Source organism: Peromyscus eremicus, chromosome 19 (genome assembly GCF_949786415.1).
Source record: "Peromyscus eremicus chromosome 19, PerEre_H2_v1, whole genome shotgun sequence".
NCBI classification, from domain to species: domain Eukaryota; kingdom Metazoa; phylum Chordata; class Mammalia; order Rodentia; family Cricetidae; genus Peromyscus; species Peromyscus eremicus.
In genome coordinates this window covers 38,269,921-38,290,445 of record NC_081435.1, presented here as the reverse complement: position 1 = coordinate 38,290,445, position 20,525 = coordinate 38,269,921, and the positions used below count along the sequence as shown (strand labels likewise).

General features: G+C 34.2%; 1 protein-coding gene across 3 annotated transcripts in view; it reads right to left on the bottom strand.

The window, feature by feature from the left end:
• Positions 1-20,525, bottom strand: part of Dmxl1 (Dmx like 1) — a 150,826-nt gene that overhangs the window by 36,867 nt on the left and 93,434 nt on the right. For 2 of the 3 annotated variants that reach the window (XM_059246411.1, XM_059246409.1), the window contains exons 29-34: positions 12,602-12,759; positions 9,637-9,791; positions 7,307-7,392; positions 6,217-6,418; positions 4,626-4,743; positions 905-967 (exon numbers count right to left, since the gene is read on the bottom strand). In XM_059246411.1, the coding sequence (XP_059102394.1) occupies positions 905-967; positions 4,626-4,743; positions 6,217-6,418; positions 7,307-7,392; positions 9,637-9,791; positions 12,602-12,759 (782 nt within the window). The remainder of the gene's footprint in view (positions 1-904; positions 968-4,625; positions 4,744-6,216; positions 6,419-7,306; positions 7,393-9,636; positions 9,792-12,601; positions 12,760-20,525) is intronic. The other variant, XM_059246410.1, reaches the window with a different exon arrangement.

Here is a 20,525-nt window from a genome sequence, read left to right as displayed (position 1 = left end):
ACAAATATTTTATCTAAAGTATCAAAGAAAAATATTTGAAAAAGAATGCCCAATGATAGAGAGACATTATTTAGTATAATTATACAAGGAAAAAAATTGTTATCTAACAAAAAAATTTGAATTTTCATTAGAAAATTTAAAGCATGCAAATATTTATTTTACCAGTTTTAGATATAATATACACTTGATATCAAATCAGTTTTTTATTAATTGCAAAAGATTAGTTTATTTCACCGATTCCTTTGGGAAACATTAAGAATTATTATCCTTACAAAAATCTTTTGAGAAAAAATTTCCCCTAAAATTACTGATGTGAGATTGTCTTAAAATTTCTTAGACATACAGACTAGGATAAATGAGTTAAATATCCACATAAGAGTCATAGCTGAATGTTGTAGCCCCAGAAAATCTAGGAGTTATTTATGTTTGTACAAATTCTTATCTGCTCTGCTTTAATTCTAAAGAACTTAGGTATTTACTATGCATAAGGATATATGTTATATGCTATTCTTCAGAGTAAAATAAATACTATATAATAGTAATTGCTATAATTTTCAAATAAGAGATAAGTTTGACTTCCAAAGGTGATACTTGCAAACACAGAACAATGCTTTATACCTCTTGATGTAATTACATTCCCTAAAAACTTCAGAGGTATTTACTCAGAAAAATCTGTAGCCAAAACAGGAAACATTCAACTCCTTTAAAAACTGCATTCTTTTACTTATTAAAAGATGATCAATTTTTATGATTATAACATTTAAATTGTTATGATGAAACAGTAAGTTAAGGGGATAAGTTTCATTCTATTGGAAACCAAGTCCAGTTGGAAACTAAAATGCAATTTTCTTTTTGTTCTGGTTAAGAATGCAGTTTTTCATTTCAGTTGAATGACATTATGTACCTTATTGATGTTTGGCTCCTCCATCATAGAATTTTTGATGGTTTCATTGTTGTCCTCTAATGACTTCATTAAGAAAGAATAATCACATGTCAAAGAATAAAGATGAGATGTAACATGCACAACAGTGAAGTATTTTTTAAACTTATATTTGTAATTGAATTACTAAAAAAGAATATGGAAATGACATCTTCTCAAATTTCATATATTTTAAAAAGAATGTGTTGGAGAGTGCATGGTTAGGGAGCAGAAAATGTTGAAGGCTCAAAATTCCTTATCAACCACTATAAATTGTATTCTATTGCATGAATAATTACTTTTAATCACTTGTTTTATAATGCTGACATTAAAAGAATTTTTTTTTTAATCTAAGGCATCTTCTATGTGTAAATTCAGAGCTTCTGGTGCCAACTAAAAATCAAAGTCAAGCTATTGTTTTAAACACTACTGTCTTGCTTTCATGTCACAGAATTCCTCCAGAAAATCTCTGAGTAGAAAATTCCAATTTCTATCTTTCAAATTCTCTCCTACTGATGGTGCCATGAATGTCAATAACCTGCATGGAGGCATACAGCCTTACTCAAAGAGAAAGTTGAGTCAGCACTTTTAAGTTCTCAGAAAATTAAATACAACCAATAAAGTGCAAAGATGTTTACTGTTAAATCCAACTTTTGCTGAGAATGGCTGATAGTTTACCTACAATCATGGGAAATTAATTTCCAAACAAATACAACAATTTTGGAAGAAATTTTAGTTTGAAAAAAATGATGAATAACTGTGTTATAATGGAAAAGAAAAGCTCTGAGATACATGATAAAGTCAGATAAAGAAATAGTAGGGGCTGGAGAGATGGCTCAGAGGTTAAGAGTACTGGCTGTTCTTCCAGAGGTCCTGAGTTCAATTCCCAGCAACCACATGGTGGCTCACAACCATCTATAATTAAATCTGATGCCCTCTCCTGGTGTGCAGGCATACACTGTATACATAGTGTATATATACATAGTATACATAGTATATATACTGTATACATAGTAAATAAATAGATCTTTAAAAAAAAAAAAAAAAAAGAAATAGTAAATTTTCATTTTCAATCACATAAAGGAATAAACAATAGTAGCATCAAAATACTCAGCAGGCCATCTATCAATTTTCTGAGTAACTAAATTCACAATGGCTTTAATGATCATTGTATTAAAAATAATATACAAGAGGCATTTTTATAAATACCCAAAATAGGCTATTCAATTCCTACTAAATAATTTTCTCCCAACTCTATAAATTTAAGACTTTAACTCTATCCAACCTATTTTTTAAAATAGTCTTCTATTAAAATCTCATTAAGAGTGTCATGGTCAGTAGTAAAACTACAAGGCAATAACAATTTCTTACTGCTAGGTCCAGAATGGAAAGTGAGTAGGGATCCTGCATCCCACAAAACCCAAGACCTTTTTCCTTGAAAAAAGGGGATCTTTTAAGACCTCATTTTCTCTTTAAGTCCAGAATAAAAATCTATGTCTTGTAGCAGAGAATGAGAAAATGGAGACAGTAGAGGCAACCTGGGATGAGGTCCCTGAACTTTATCTCTTTTCCCATCCTTCCACCCCACCCCTTCACCACCCCAGAAAAGGTCTAGCTAACCTGTCTAAATTTACACTTTGTGCTAGCTTTTGTATTATGGCTTCCTATAAATTATAAAATGGACACAGGTAGCATGGGGTGGACATTAGCCACCTGTGTCCTCCATTTAGCAAAAGTGTAAATAAATTCATTTTCCTTTATAAAAAACAAACAAAAAACCCCACCACAACAGAGTTCTCATAACTTTCAATGATTGTGCCAGTGTTTATTATAAAAAAAAAAATTGTAAAGGAGTTAAATAGTTGTTTTGCAGATTAAAAAATTTAGAAAAATACTTAACTTACTGATGCAACGAAAACTGTTAGCTAATACTTATGCTCATTCTTTTGATTTAAAACTGTAATAAAAGGCTGGGCGGTGGTGGCCCATGCCTTTAATCCCAGCACTTGGGAGGCAGAAGCAGGTGGATCTCTGTGAGTTCAAGGCCAGACTGGTCAACAGAGTGAGATCCAGGACAGGCTCCAAAGCTACATAGAGAAACCCTGTCTCGAAAATTAAAAAAAAAAATAAAAAATTCTAAATGTCAATATTGTATTAGACAAACATTAAACCAATTGTAACTCCACACCAATAAAATAAGATAGATAAAATAAAAATGTGTAAGTTTATGCACTGTTATTCTTGTATGATATGGCATGGTTAATACCACTCTATTTCTCTATGCTAAATCACTGAGACAATCAAATCTTCATGCATGTTGAAAGGCAAACTACAGGAAAAGGAGCAAGCAGAGTGAGCTTTTAAAATCTAGGACAATGTAGCAGTATCCTTATTACATAAGAAAGCTATAAATTATAATTTATTTTAGAAAAGACATTTAAGATAAAATATACCTTTCTACTAAACACAGTTTAATTAGTCATATATTCTTGTCTAGCACAGTAACTGTTAACTATATCCATTTTCTTGAACTGTTTTAGTGATAACTCACATAGTAAACATATAATCATATTTTAGTTATGTTAATAAGTAAATGACATTTATGTCTGCTTAGATTTCAATATACCATTAAAAAATTCACCTTTAAATTCTTACATTAGCAAAAGTGTATATGTTTTTTGTGGTATGAACACAGCAGATAGTAAATAACACATCTAGTTGTTTATGATTTGGTACTAAGGGAGGGGGACATGATGTAATTACATTATAATTTCCAAAAGTAAAAAAATTAAACAATTTAGTACTTTAATTGAAAGACAATTATGCATGAAAATTTCCTTTTATTTGACGTTTGATGGTATCTTGTTTTTTCCTTGTCTATTGTGAAGCCCTTCTATTTTCTTAATTTTCCAACCATATAGCTATTTTCATTCCTCCCACTTCAAAACTAGTACAAAGTTTGTTTTCAGACTAATGACCATGTTCTTTTATTTATAGACTCTGTTAATGTCTCTAGAGGAAAAACTGGCTATTTATAACTATGTCTACTGTTTAGGTTCACCTTATAATTTTTAGTTGCAAAGCATTTTCAATGAAAAGGAAAAGAGATGTTCATTTATATTCAGATGGCAAGATCTTTACGTTATCAAATATTATTTTAGTAGCAGTGGACTAATGATCCCTCTCCTCAAACAAACCAACCAATAAAAACAAACAAAAAACCCACTGTAATGATATCAAGGTATAATCAAGCTATTACAGTTTAATTATAAACTAGTTTGGATTTATAAAGTTTCCTTTATTTATATATAATTCCTAAAAGAAAACATGCATATTCAGAATGTTTCCAGGAGGTAAACTCAGTTTCAACTAATTCTAAGGTAGACTTCTCTTAACCATCATTTGAAAATCATAGGAAATGTCTCTTAAGAAACTGGTCATTACAATGCAAAACACAGTATGCAAAAATCAGAATCTTAACTCAATATCTACTTTAGGAAAAAAAAAGTTCAAAGAACATTAATTAAACTGATATGTGAAAATATTTTCCCTTTCCTTTTAACAAATCTTTCTAAACACCAATTAAATGTTTATGATATCAAATGAATTTTCAAAAAAACCCCTGCAAACTTCAATTATTTTAATGACTGCAGTATAATATGAAACTTTAGTAATAAAATAGCAAAGAGTTTTAAAATCTACAAACCTCATTTAGACATCGTTTCTTTGTGAATATATTTCTGATAAAAGTTTCTTGAATTTCTTCCTGTTTCACCAAGTATTGCCAAAGCCTCTTCACAGACAATGCCAGATGATTTCTGGATCTATAAGTACAACAGACTTAATTATTTACCTCAGAGGTTTCTGATTAACTTGACATTTCCTTAGCATATACCAGTGTTTATTAAAAAAAATTTAGCTAGGATTTCACCCCATGATCTAGGAGAGCAACTAAAGAGGTTTTTTTGTTGTTGTTGTTTGTTTTGTTTTTTTTTTAATAAAGGATCATTAACTAATAGTTTAGGATTAGTGGACAATATGGTTTCTGTGACTAAGTCATTGTAGTAGGAAAGCAGGTAAGTTGAACAACCCTTATTTGAATGCTCCAAAATCTGAAACTTTTTTCCGGTTTTTGGTTTTGTTTTGTGTTTTTGAGACAGGGTCTCACCATATAATTATGATTGGACTGGAACTCACTATAGACCAGGCTGACCTCAAACTCACAAAAACCCGATTTCTGTCTCTGCTTCCCTAGTGGTGAGATTAAGGCACGCACCACACGGTGGACTAAAATTTAATACTTTTTAAGTGATGATAGGACACCCAAAATCTTTCAGGTTTCACAACATTTTAGATTCTGTTCTAGAGATAATTATTCAACCATCAAAGTCTTATCCTCATCTGCAAACAATATTTATGGCTGAGCTAATAAAACTGACAAAAGCAGGAATAGGAGTGGATTTGGTCAGAGGGGCTGGTCATAATTTCCTGACCCTTAAACCAGGGACGTGGGATGTAGCAAAAAAAAAAAAAAAAAAAAAAAAAAAAAAAAAAAAAAAAAAAAAAAAGTTGTTTCCTAGAGGATAACTGAGGCAGAATTTCTGAATGTGTTTGCTGTGGACATAACTTTCTTGTTTCTGGCCAAAAGTGGCTTAAGAGCTTCCATAAGACCACAAGTGATGACACGAAAGAACTAAACACATCGTTTAGTTAATACTTAGTTGGGGCAAGACTTTCTAGATAAAGCAAGTATTGTATAAACTTAACTATAGGTCAAACAGTTGCTGAATAGCTATTATTTTTTGCAGAGTAGGAGTTAATAAAAGTACATTCCTCAAGCCGTATCTACTCCTCAAGCCATATCTACTCCTCAAGCCATATCTACTCCTCAAGCCATATCTACTCCTCAAGCCGTATCTAGCTAGTCTGTCAAGTTTACTGGCCCGTAGTCAAGCCTCCTTAGTTACGTAATCTCCGTGGGTGCTTTCATTCTGCAACGTCAGAGTTATCTAGTCATGACAATGCATCCTGAATGTCTTGAATAGTTACTATCAGGACCTTCAACAGAAATGCTTGATAACCTTTGAAAACCAGGAATGCATCTATGTCTTCGGTGTAAGGCATAGATACGCTCCTAGAACCAAATGTTAAGCATGGACCATAAGTATTTCTTTCTCTAAATGCTATCCCAAAACAACCTGATTCTATAAAACTTCTAAAACAAACAAACAAACAAACAAACAAACACAAAACACCTACCACCACCAACAAAAAACAATATCCAGGGTAAAACCTACTTGAAAGGAGTGTTTGTAGGTTCTAGTAAAGCTTTGTGACGGAGTATTGCAGGCCCTGCAGACACATTCTCTTCAGAAGTGTGACTGGAAATATAGTTTTGAGGCGGTCCACCATGGATTTCAAGTCGTCGGAGAAGAACCTGCTCCCAACACTGAAGAGTTTTGAGAACTGCATGACAAAGAGGTGAACTAACCGGTAGTTCTAAAAAAGGAAAACACAATTGATGGTAAAATGTTTGTGAAAAAGCAGAAGATATTAATAACATTTAGTAGGGTTGTGTGGGCACTGAATCTGGCATTTTGAAGATATTTAAAAATGTAAAGATATTTCTTTACAACTATTTCAACATTACTTTGAAATTTAATTTCACATGAAAAATATGCTTGAAGGTTATGAAAATGTTTATGGAAGAAAAAATAATTGCTTTAATCTTTGTAACAGGCCTGAAAGTCATTTGATATTTTTGTTTAGAAAATTAAAATAAGCAAAGTTTAAAAAGTTCAATAACACTTACCATGAAATAAAGCACTACTTCATCAGAATGTCTTCAGTCTTATACAGCAATCCTACCTTCAAATTTTCACTCTTTTTGTCTATCTACCCACATCTAGTAACAGTCTTGATTTTTAATTCTGAAAATTACTTACTGATTTATTATAATACAATGAATATAAATTTTTCCTCCCTTTATTATTCCAACAGTCACAAAATTTGTGTTTAAGTTGGTATTTTAGTGTTTCCTTGAGTATATGAATAAATATGGTTCACAGCTCAAGTGTCTTGCTGTAAGAACACACTCCTTTATTTCATATACAGCCCTCTCCTACTGTGGAACTCATCACTGTATTTGAAGGTTTGTAGGTCTAGTATTAAGTCCCAGGTACAGAGATAGTCTCAATATAATAATATCAGGTTCAGGGCTTTTGATTTCTCAAACATTTCCTCAGCAGGTAACAGTACGATATGAAAATTTAAAAACAGTTTATACTCGAAAGAAATGTATCTTTTACTATAGGAACTCATTAAATCTTTTCTTTATTTACACATAGACTAACAATCGGCATTGATTCATATTAAGATGTTTATTACCTGCAAGATCATGACCTGCAAAGGGATAGAAAGTCTTCAAATTGCTGAGCACCAACTGGACCATAGCCAATCGCATCAATGACCAACTAAAAATAAAAGTTTCTGTGTTAAAACATTTACACAGGGATCTAGAAATGATGCCACCCGTTAACACAACAATTTCCCTACAACGAATTACCCCAAAGATATACATCTGTAAAATAAAAATAATATATACATATAAGTAGTTATTCACATCAGCATTACCTAAAACAACAGTTAAAATAACCTAAATGCCTCTCAGGAGAGCAGTGGCTAAATAACAATAGTTTTGAAGGATGGAATTTTACAGTAACTGTAAAAATGAATTATTAATATTGCTAAAACTACAGTATACAATTGTAATTAAAAAGCAAGCTTAGGGGCATCATATGTATATATGTGTGTTGTCATTTAGGTAAGAAATCAGGGCAAATAATACAGATGTACTTATTTCTGTAATCAGAAGGACACAGAAACTAATAAAAATGGCTATCTTTGCCTGAGGTGGTGGCACACGCCTTTAATCCCAGCACTTGGGAGGCAGAGACAGGTGGATCTCTGTGAGTTCAAGGCCAGCCTGGTTTACAGAGAGAGATCCAGGACAGGCACCAAACTACACAGAGAAACCCTGTCTCGAAAAACAAAACAAAACAAAAAGGCTGTCTTCACAAGTACCAGGGAAAATGGAGCAGAAATGAGAAATATGAGGCTTCTGACTTTACATTTGTATATAGTTTAACTTAAAATTATTTCTGCTTCTCACTGATTTTAAATATGTCATATTTATGTCTACGGTACTGGCTTTAAATCATTAACTGTGCAAAATGTGCACAACATAAAGTTGAGCATTTTAGCATTCTCAATAACAGCACACTCACACTGTTTTGGAACCATCATTCTCTACAACTTTTCATGGAACAAAACTGCTAAAAAAAACTACACACTTTTCTCTATTCTAGTGACTATCAATGTGACTAATGCACTTCATAAAGCAGAACACACACTATTTTTTTGTGACTGAATTATTTCTCTTTGTATAATCTCAAGATTCATCCATGTTGTATCATGAATCAGAATTCCTTTCCTTTGTAAAATAGAGTAATTTTTTGATTATGTACATAACACATTGTTCTTATTCAGTCACCCTATAAGACACTTGGATTTCTTCTATCCACTGGCCATTATGCTGCTGTCAACTGGATGTACGAACACATGTCTAAGCTCCTACATTCAATTCTTTCAGTATATACCCAAAGTAGAATTACCATATTATACAATAGTTATATTTTTAAGTTTTAAAGAAACTACTTTATCATTTTCCAAAGTGTATGTACCATTTTACAGTCCAACCAAAGAACACAAAGGTTCTAATTTCTCTCCATCTTGGCCAATACTGTCATCTTATGATTTTTGTAGTAGCCACCTTAATGGGAGTGAGATAGCGTCCCACTGTGATTTTCATTAACATTTCCCTAATAATCAGAGTATTTTTCCAGTATTTATCAGTCATTTATATGTCTTCTTTACAGAAACTACTCAAGTCCTTTGACTACTTTCCCCTGACCCTTTGTTTTTTCCAAAACTGAGGACTGAACCCAGGGTTTCACACATGTAAGACAAATGCCACAATTGACTTACACCTCCAGTTCTGGCTAGTTTTTAACTGCGTTGCTTTTTGTTGGATTACACAATACGACTTCTGAGTCGTACATATATTTATATATTCAAAAGTAAACGAAATTCAACAGAAAAAAAACCTCCACCAGTAAGCAAAATCACTTAATTTTTCAATAGAGTTACTATCCAGAAATCTATGTTTCTTTTTAAACTTTTATTAACCCATCATTAACATGCCATGTCTTAATAAATATATTGCTGCTCCAATGTAAACAACATATGAATAAGACCACTCATGAATATAAAGCCAGTGAACTATTCAAACTGGTGTTGAGTATAGTGAACACAACTTTTGTTTTTATAATCACAAAAGCTTTTTAAAGCTATCTTATAGAACTAGAGGTCTACTACACAGCATTTGATGTTCTTGTTTGAAGTCCTAGATTTATCTTATGGGCCAAAATCAAAGCATAATATGAAAGGATTTGTGTGACATGCTACAAATTATAATGGTTTACCAAGGGATAATCAAGCGTTAATTGAAAATTTACTGCAGAAGAAAGGAATTTAACAATTTCAACTAGATAAAGTGTGTAATAATTCAGTAAATTATTAATTTCATGTTACTTTTATTATTTATATAGGCCAACATGATTTTTTTAAAAAGAAGCTTAAAAGACAATATTCTATACCTGAATGAATTTGAATTAGAATGTTCCTGGAGAGGGAGATCAGAAGGTAAAGTATCATCATCATCATCATCATCATCATCGTCATCGTCATCATCACTTTCTAGACTCTCCTCAGAATCATACTCTGCTCTACTTTGGGAAGGGGGCAGAAAAGGCTGAAACAAAAATTATATACCTTGTCATCCAAATGTCTGATTTGATGCATCTAAACATATAATTCATCCTATTTGTGGATATTTCATTATAAATAAAATATTATTTACCACACTGTATTTTTGATATAATTTTATCTATTCACCATTCAACAAAAAATTTCTTAAGAATGTCCCTGAAAAGTCTACCTGAGATACATCTAATAGCTACAGAATTCTCCCCTATCTCTCTGACAGGTCACAGTATGTAGCCCAGGCTAGTCTTTGCCTGTGGTCTTCCTGCTTCAACCTCTCAAGTGCTAGGATTAAAGGCATTTGACAGCATAAACTGGCTTGAGACAAGAATGTTTAAAAGAATTATAGCCAATGCCATCTGAGAGTTTTACAATTTTGGTGGTAAAGTTAAGCAAGTAAGTAAAGAATTTAGTAAAACTAAGTAAAAAAATATTAAGTGTTACAAAAAGAAGTAGTTAAGATGGAGAAAAGTAAAAGTTGACCATAGAAGGCCTCTTTGAAAAGTGTCATTTAAGTGAAATGTAAAGGAGAAAAAGTAACCAGCCTAGAAATAATAATGGGGCTTATAAAGTCTGACTAAACAATAATCCCATATATAGAGAAAACAATTCTCCAAAAATGAAGGTCAAATAAAAATAGAGAAAAAAAGAGACAAATTCCCTGCATTTCCTGAAGCATACAGCTTAACAGGCCAGCAGGAGTGGAACCATCAGAGATTATTTAGAAGTCAACTACCATAAGGCAGTATGGAAAACATCCAAAAGTTGAAAATGTGAGGGATTTGGCAATTAACATAAAAGAGCAGAAGAAATAGACAGTCCTTGCTCTGTGGAATAGTGCAGGACTGAAAAACTGATCATTTGAGCAGAAATTCTAAAAAAAAAAAAAAAAATGTTAATAACTAGGAAGAAAAATAGAAAGGTTATGTGACTTTTAAAAGTAATTGTCAAAACAAATGATAAAGCAGCTGAGAAAAATGTGCTAAGGTATACTAATGCAGTCTAAGCATTAGTATATGCTAAAAGTAAAATGTATAACCTTACTCACTCATTGGGATCCGTAATTGAAAAATTAAGCATGAAGTTAAAGGCTTCTCATCAAACTGTTTTCTTGTGGCTTTAACAAACCATTGTGTGTGTCTATCTATGTGGGTATGCATGTGTGATGGCAAGGTCACTGTTTGGTGTCTTGCTCATTGCTTTCCACCTTAGTTTTTGAGACGGGGCTCTCACTGAATCTAGAGCTCATGATTTTGCTAGACTGGCTGGCCAACAAGGTCCTGGGACCAGCTGTCCCAGGTTATCCAGTTACGGATGTGCGTCACTATATGCCTGGCTTTTAGATGGATTCAGGGAATCCAAATTCTGGTCCTTGGGCTTTCACAACCCTGAATAAAAAGAGGATTCTTTCATTCATTTAAAAAAAAAAAAAAAGAAAAACACTGTAAGTTTTCCTGTGTCCCAGCCTGCCAAAAGTCAGGACAAATCTCTCCCACTCGAGTCCCCCAAATAAACACATACGAGGCTTATATTAATTACAACTGCATGGCCACGACTCAAGTTTTTAGCTAGCTAGCTCTGTATATTAAATTAGCCCATAACTATTAATCTATGTATCGCCACATGTTCTGTGGCTTTACCTTTATCCCATTACATGTTGCTCCTTGGGCGGCTGGCGTCTCTCTCCTCCTTCTTCCTGTCTCTCCCTTTGAATTTCCTGTCTGCCTCTAAGCTGCCTTGCCATAGGCCAAACAGCTTTATTTATCAACCAATCAGAAACACATATTCACAGCATACAGAAAGACATTCCCCCATCACTTCCCCTTTTCTGTCAAAACAAAAGGTAGAGACAGGAAGAAGGAAGGGACGGACGCCAGCAAGCTGCCCAAGGAGCAACATGTAATGGGATGCAGGTAAAGCCACGGAACATGTGGCAATACATAGATTAATAGTTATGGGCTAATTTAAGATATAGAGCTAGCTAGCTAAAAGCTCGAGCCATGGCCATGCAATTATAATTAATATAAGCCTCTGTGTGCTTACTTGGGGGACACGAGTGGGAGAGATTTGTCTTGACCGCATGCTGGCCAGCCGGCACACAGTAAAACTTCCAACTACAAAGCACTAACTGAATAATCACTGATGAACTTTGAAAGGAATGATGTGACTGTTCACTTATCATAGCATATATGTGTTTTCAAAAGTGATGTATGGAAAGTTAGTAGGAAAGTTTGCATTTTATGCAATTACTAAAATGTAATATAGTGTAGTAAATTCAGTTTTAGAGAATAATGTTATTTAATTGAATACTGGTAAATGCAATTTACACACCAGTCAAAACAACTCAGGGTGGCCTACAGTATTAAAAATGAATGCGGGACTATGAACTTGGCTCAGTGGTACAAGGCTTACACAAGGTTCTAAGTTTGAAAAAAAAAAGAAAAAGAAACTGAGTATGGATAAGAGATGACCAGAACACCTTGACTCCTGGGTCTTGACTCTTGGCTACTATTAAGTACATAATATTAAGATGTTGACTAACTCCTATTTTTATCTTACTTAATAATTTCAGTTTGAAATGGAGAGTCCTAATGCGTATAAATATATATACTGCCTTAAAAACTGCTTAGTTGTATAATCAATATAGTTCAGAGTTTCTTTTTTATATTGTAGAATATCTTGACCCAAGTTAAAAATTTCAAAACAGAGTAAAAAAATATTTAGAAGTTAATCACTTATTTTATAACTTGATCCCATTTGACTACATGAATACTGTTCTGTGTATCAATGTTTTATTACCTTGGCTATGAAATAGTCCCAGATACTTAGCTCAGGTGGGATGAATTTTTCCTTGACTGTCAGTGACTCCGGATTTACTGAGGAAGAGGTTATGGGGGCAGATTCTCTGCAAGAAGCTTTTGGTGGACTAAAATGTTTGTTCTGTTTTTCTCCTTCAACTAGTAAAGAAACGAAGAAAATAGATTATTATTAAAGTACTATGTCCAATTGCCATCTTTACAAAAAAGTTACAGATAATATCAAACAACACACATAAACTAAAATATTATTATGAAAGTACAGAGCAGTTGAAAAAGCAGGTAGGAGAAGTAAGGAAGAAAGATGCTCTATGTAATAACTTCTGTTTTTATCTTAACTTATCCATAATTATCTGAATGCTAATTTATATGTTGTATGTAATGCATAATAGATGTAGTACCTGCCTACAAAAAAAAATCACTTTACAATTTAGTTAGGATTATCATAGAAATCTCCCATATCCTTCTACTTTGTGTTTTTTAAGAGGAAGAGGCTTGCTGATAATTCAACCCAGTGATTTATGCATATTAAATATAGATTTTACCAGTCAGCTACCCCAATAAACACTTCAAAATAATAGATGACACTGCTGTGGGATGCTCTGTATGGCAAATGTGTTGCTCTGATTGGTTAGTAAATAAAACACTGATTGGCCAGTAGCCAGGCAGGAGGAAGTATAGCCAGGACAAGAAGGAGGAGAATTCTGGGAAGTAGAAGGCTGAGGGAGAGTCACTGCCAGCCGTCGCCATGACAAACAGCATGTGAAGATGCCGGTAAGCCACGAGCCACGTGGCAAAGTATAGATTATAGAAATGGATTAATTTAAGATATAAGAACAGTTAGCAAGAAGCCTACCATGGCCATACAGTGTGTAAGCAATATAAGTCTCTGTGTTTACTTGAGTGGGTCTGAGCGGCTGTGGGACTGGTCGGTGACAGAGATTTGTCCTGACTGTGGGCCAGGCAAAAAAACTCTAGCTACATGACACAATGTCAATATGAATTAAAAATGCCACACTTCAGATTGTTCAGTAACAAACTGGTCTCATTATACATTTAAAATACATTATTACTAGAAATTATTTTTAATATTTTGACTTCCCTAATTAAATTGTATTACATTTTGAAAAACGGTTTAGAGATGGACTTCCTAGTCATTAGAATTAAACAAAAGTGAAAACTCAGTCTTTACTTTCTAAAAACTCTAAAATTAGTATTCTTTCAGTATTTACCCTAGAAAACTAAAACAGTAGTATCTGAAAAGCAAAAATTATATGGGAGCTTGATTTCAAAAATTTTTATGGTACCAGTATTCAAAGCCAGGTCCTTGCACATGCCATGCAATTACTGCATCACTGAGCTTCATATCTACATGCTATAAAATGTTTTATCAATACTAAGTCATAAGAAACATTATCAGTTGTAGACAAACAAGGATCCTGTAGACATAAGCATGACCTACTATGCAAACAATTCACATTAAGACACAACAATATTTGTCTCCAATGGTTCCAAATGAGATTTACTTACCTTCCAAAGTAATGTAAATATTTGTGTCTTAGTTACAATTTTGATTTATCATTTGGAATTATTCAACTTTAAAATACAACATGCACATGCAATATATCAAGCAACAATAATCTAAGTTTAAAAGAGTAATTATGTGATTTTGGAAAGGAAAAATGAATGGCATATTTATATTCTAAGATATTATATAATAGTGGTTCCACTGTTACTTCATCCATTAAATGATTACATTTACATACTTAAATCTATATAAACTTTTGCTTTTATTAATATCTGATGATCAACAATCAAATTTCCAATATACACACTGCACATATAACACACACTCTAAAATTAAATGGACGAGAAACTGAATGTAGACCTTATGAATTATTTAAGAGAAACGAAGAGGATAAAATGTGGGGAATAAAAAACAAAGTCCTAATTTATCTAGTAACTGATGGAAGCAGATGCAGAGACCCACTGCTGCCGAGGTTGGGAAATCATGCTGAAGACAGGGAGGAAGGATTGTACAAGCCAGGGGAGTCAAGGACATCACAAGGGAACCCATAGAAACAACTAACTTAGGCTCATAGGAACTCAGAGTTTGAACCAACAGCCATGGAGCCCACATGGGACCAACGTAGGCCCTCTACATATGAGTGACAGTTGTGTAGCTTGGTTTACTTGCTTGGTCTACTTGTGGAACTACTAACAATGGAAGCAGGGGGCTGTCCCTAATGCTTTGGCTGGCTCTTGCGAACCTATTCTTCAAACTGGGTTGCCTTGCCCAGCCTTAATGTAAGGCAAGGAGCTCAGTCCTCAACTGGATATGCCATGCTTTGTTGATACCCTTGGGAGGCCTGCCCTTTCTGAACAGAAACAGAGGAGGAGAGGAGCAGTGGGGAATAGGAAAAGAGGAAGAGGGGAAGCTGCAGTTGAGATGTAAAATAAGTGAATAAATTTAATTTATAAGAAAAGAAAAAAAGAGACATGCATGGGGGAAAGGCCTAATAGAATCAAGAATTGTCATAAATTTTAAAAACTTAATTCTTATTTGCTTTGACTTACTAATAGGTTTTCATGTCAAAATAGATTTCACAGACAAATATCCCTTCCTTTCCTTGAAAATTCTGATCTTACTCTCAGCACATTCTATACTCCTGATATTTAGAAATGTAAGTCATTCCCAAAAGAAATCAAACAGAAATGAAGGAGTGTGGATGAGGTTACAGCTAAGGTCACGAATGGGAAACTAGAGAAATAAGAAAGGCAACACTGCTTTCTGTAAGTTTTCCTGTATTACTGGATTTGCTGCCATGAAGTTATTACTGTACTGAAAACAAACCAAAGGGCAGAAGTGAGAAGGGGAAGGATAATATGTATGAGTGGGACTGAATATGCTCCAAGTACATAATATACATGCACGAAAATGGCCTTAGGTAACCTGTACAATAATAAAAATACTACATCAAAAGCTAAGAAGCTTGTTTAACATTTATTTTACCATTTTCCTTTTTTTGTGTATGTATGTACTTGTGTGGTAGGTGTGCATGGGATGTAGGTACATATTTGCACATACATGTGGAAGCCAGAGTACAGCCTCAAGTGTCATTTCTCAGTAATGCCACCTACCTTGTTATGTGAATCAGTATCTGCCACCAGCCTGGAATCACCAAGTAGTTTAGCTGACTGGCCTGTAAGCACCCAGGATCTACCTGTCTTCACCTCCCCTTCCCAGTGCTAAGATAACAGGAGTGCCAATATGTCTGGTTTTCAATGTGGGTTCTGGAGACTGAACTCAGTCCTTACTCTTGCACAGCAAGCACGTCACTAACTGAGCCACCTCTCCAGACCAGCTTACTGTTTTAAAGCAGATATGACAAAACTAGTATTTTGGAAGCAGATTTAAACACTACTTCTTTAAAATCTTAACACAATCAGCAGAACTATTTCATTTCCTCCTTTTCTACTGAACGCCCACTTATCTTTGGGGTTCCTACAAAGAATGCCAAAGAGTACACAAAATTCATAATGGGGAACTATGAATTCCCCCAAAATTATGAATTAGTCCCAAAACTGCTGTGGGATGGTCTGTATGTCAAATGTGTTGTTGATTGGTCAATAAATAAATCACTGATTGGTCAGTGGCCAGGCAGGAAGTATAGGCGGGACTAACAGAGAGGAGAATTGAGAGAACAGGAAGCTGGGTGAAGGAGACACTGCCAGCCGCCATCAGGACAAGGAAGATGTAAAGTACCGGTAAGCCACAAGCCACGTGGCAAGGTATAGATGAATAGAAATGGATTAATTTAAGCTGTAAGAACAGTTAGCAAGAAGCCTGCCATGGCCATACAGTTTGTAAGCAATATAAGTCTCTGTGTTTACTTGGTTGGGTCTGAGTGGCTGTGGGACTGGCGGGTGAGAGAGATTTGCCCTGACCGTGGGCCAGGCAGGAAAACTCTAGCTACACAAAACTCAAAGGAAAAGGGTAAATTGCTTAACTGATGACTTAAAATAGTTTATGCTGAAGGAAATACAGATAAGGAAAAGATAAAGAGATAAGGAAAAGATAAAGGACATTTAAGTTTAATAAAAAATAAATCCCAAATTCATTTCTAGTTTTAGCAAGGCAATTCAGGCTAAGTTCTTAGTCTCTTAGAGGCATGCATACCACAAAGGGTACTTTAGATACAAACCTACCTGAAATCTACAAATAAACTTCAAAGAATCCAAAAGGAAAATACTAAAGAAGCAATGAATTAAATAAAGTTTTTTTCTTAAATGAGTAAGATTAATAATTTTCAAAAACTGACATGATACTATACAGATATAACAATGCTTGACTCTCAGAGTCCTCCTAGAATCATTACCTCATATACTACTTTGTACTTGTTCTGCAAGTATTCACGAAAATAAATTTACAAGCTGGACATGGTGACACATAGCTTTAGTTCCAGATCTTCGGAGGCAGAGGCAGGCAGGTCTCTTGAGTTTAAGGTCAGCATGATCTACAAAATGAGTTGCAGGCCAGCTAGAATTGTACAGTGAGACCCTGTCTTAAAACATAAGTAAATTTATAAATATTTGAATAGGAAGTAGTAAATTTTCTCCAAATCCTATACCAAAGCAGATTCCAAGATAGTTGATGTAAAAAATGATTCACTGGAAGATAGCAAGAAAATATCAAAGCTGCTATTTAGACTTCTTTGGTAAGATAAAGGGAAGAGCTGGAGAGAAGGAAAAGCAGGGCAAAGAGGAAGCAAATAAGGGGCGGGTGCTGAGACAGGTAGGAAGAGAGGAAAAGGGAGAGGAGAGGGTGAGGGAAAGTGGCTGGAGGAGGAAGAAAACAAGCTTTAGTGCTATAGACACATGAGTACACAGGTCTAATGCTGGTGACTCATGCATGTTCTGCAAAGTGTTTATAATCAAAAGATCTAGGATCACTGTACTGGAATAGTAACTCTAAATTATTACAAATACCACAGTTTGGAAATATACTCAGTCTATTTTATCGCAGGACTTGAAATAGCCAAAAACATCAGGTAAAAAAAGTCTATAGAAAGACAATATGCTTAGTTTTAATAACCTTATGAAACATCATTACCCACTGAATGAGAGTATCTAGGTCAGACAGATAATATATTACTTTTTCTTATGGCTTCTACCTTTACATATATCAAAAGGAACAGCCTTAATAGTGAAATAAGAGAATAATTATCTGTACAAAAATATACATTTAACATTTCTTTCAAGCCATCCTGGAAGGCTTCTTATATTCTCACAAAAATAAGTGCTATTTAAACATGAAGGGAAACTTGATATGACATGGCCCTCACTAAAAACCTGAGACTAACAAACATGAATTCATTTCCCTCTAAAGTGAGTTGTTTCATGTTTGGCCGTCCTTTAGAAGCTCTTAACACTCAGTCACCAGTGATGAGTGTTTGCTGTGCTCAACTGTGTTTAGTCACTGACATTCATCTTAAATGTACTTGCTGCTTTTGGTCAAAAACATTATTTTGCTAAAGGGATGATTGTAATAGCATGTAATAGTCACTAATAAAACATTGATCTTTCATATAAATTCTATATATACACAAATGATTCTGATTTTCTGATCTATATTTAGCATAATCAAAGACCAGACATAATTTCAAATGTCTTCAAAATATCTATCATTAGTAGTTTCTTTAAAAAAAGATGACATGCTTATCACAAATAAAAATACTCATTTTATATTTCATTCTACAATTAGGAGATAAAATTTTCATTAAACTTATTAAGAGAAGACAAAATTCAACAAGTTTTATGGTAAATTTTCTCACAAGATGCAAAATTATAAAAATTACAATGCAAGAAGCAAAAGTATGGATTTCTAACTGTTTGCAGAAAAAGAATCATTTTTAAAAATTGCTCTTGCTAATTTTCAACTTTAATAATTAATTACCACAAACTAAAAATATCATGAGTATCCATTAATTACTACAATTATAAATATCAAAATTTTCATGTGATGCAGAATTCACAAAGGGAAATTTCATTAATACTTAAGTTAGTAAGCTATTTATGTTATGAACTGTTGGTTAAGAATCCAAGGCTATCATTCCTATCCAGGTGGCCACAGGAGGCTACATAAGAAAGCTAGCTGAGCAGGAGCTAGGGAGCATCCAGGAAGCACAGTTCCTTCATGGCTCCTGCCTCAAGGTTCCTGCTTTGAACCTCTGAATGATGGATCTGAAGTGTATGCCAAAATAAACCGTTTTTGCCCCAAGTTTCTTTTGGTCAGAGTGTATTAGCACAGCAACAACAACAACAAAAACCAAACTATAACAGTCAGTAAAACAATTAGAACAAAGTATATGAGATATGCAGGGAAAAAAAAAAAACCCTATAGTTTAGTTCATGAGACCATTATTTCAAAACACTTAAAGTGAGAATTTATATCAGAGTAAGAAACACAATGAGCAAATTTCAAATGCCTTTCCCAGCACTAAATTTGAAAACACTTTTTAGAGAACACGTACTTAGGGGTTCCAAATAAGTATTTCATTTTCAATACACAGTACTTTGATACTGATTTGTTAGGAAAACAAAATATTCTAGTCTTCTCAATTTTCATTTGGCTAAATTTAACAACTTAAAATATACATACTTTAATGCTGACTAAATTCACATTGACTTTCTGAAATACACTATTTTATCTCTGTGATGGTTAATGCTGTCAACTCGACATCATCAGGAATCACCCAGGAGACAGGCCTCTGGGCATGCCTGTACGGTTACCTCGTATTGACTGAGGTGCTATTATAGGTAGTGCCATTTCCTGGCTGGGGTCCTGGATTGTCTAAGTAGAGAAAAGGAGCTGATAAGCATCAAACATTAACTGCTCTTCACCTTCTAAGTGCAGAAATTACATGACCAGTAGCTTCAAGTTCCTCCTGCCTTGACTTTATGCCATGATGACTCTACCTTGAACTGTGAACTAAAAGAAACATTTCCTTAAGTTGCTTGTCAGAGTATTTTATCATAGCAACAGGAAAAGAAATGAAGACAATCCCCTTGGTCAACAATGTACACTGAATATTATTTAATGCCATTAAGCTCTTGGGACACTGTGATTATTCTTTTGCAGCAATCCAAACACAAAGCACTGTGGATTTACACCTAAAATTCCTCAGATTGCTGTGCTGTATTGGTGTGCTTTAAGCCTTCAGAATTTCATTTCACACTACCAGCCGTCATTCTGGTGTTTTATCCTGACTGTTTCTTGGTCCTCAGATTTTTCTCCTGGCTCTTCAGAGTATCTGCTTCACAGGCCTGGCTATTTCTGATTTCCAATACTCAGCTATCCACTGCGTCCCTTCCCCCTTCAGTCTCTCACTCCTCCTCCCTTGACTTCCCTTTATTTTCTTCCCTTTCAAACTAGAATAGTTTTGGAACCAAAAGCCTTTCTCTTCATCAACTGATAAATCATGTAATTGATAGTTCCTCCAAATCACATCATTCACAGTTCCTGGAAGTGCACTTGGTATGACTTCCATGACTATATTCAGAATGGTTTCTGAGTTCTCAAAGACAGATAAGTATAAGGTGGATATATTTATATCTAACCTTACCACAAGATAACTGTGTTTTTAATATTTTATTTGGCTAACTTGTCCCCAATCCAAATGGATAAACATACAGATAATAAAAAGTAATCGCCGGGTGCTGGTGGCACACACCTTTAATCCCAGCACTCGGGAGGCAGAGCCAGGCGGATCTCTGTGAGTTTGAGGCCAGCCTGGGCTACCAAGTGAGTTCCAGGAAAAGGTGCAAAGCTACACAGAGAAACCCTGTCTCAAAAAAACAAAAACAAAAACAAAAAAGTAATCAAATAACCAAAAATTATCAGAGGA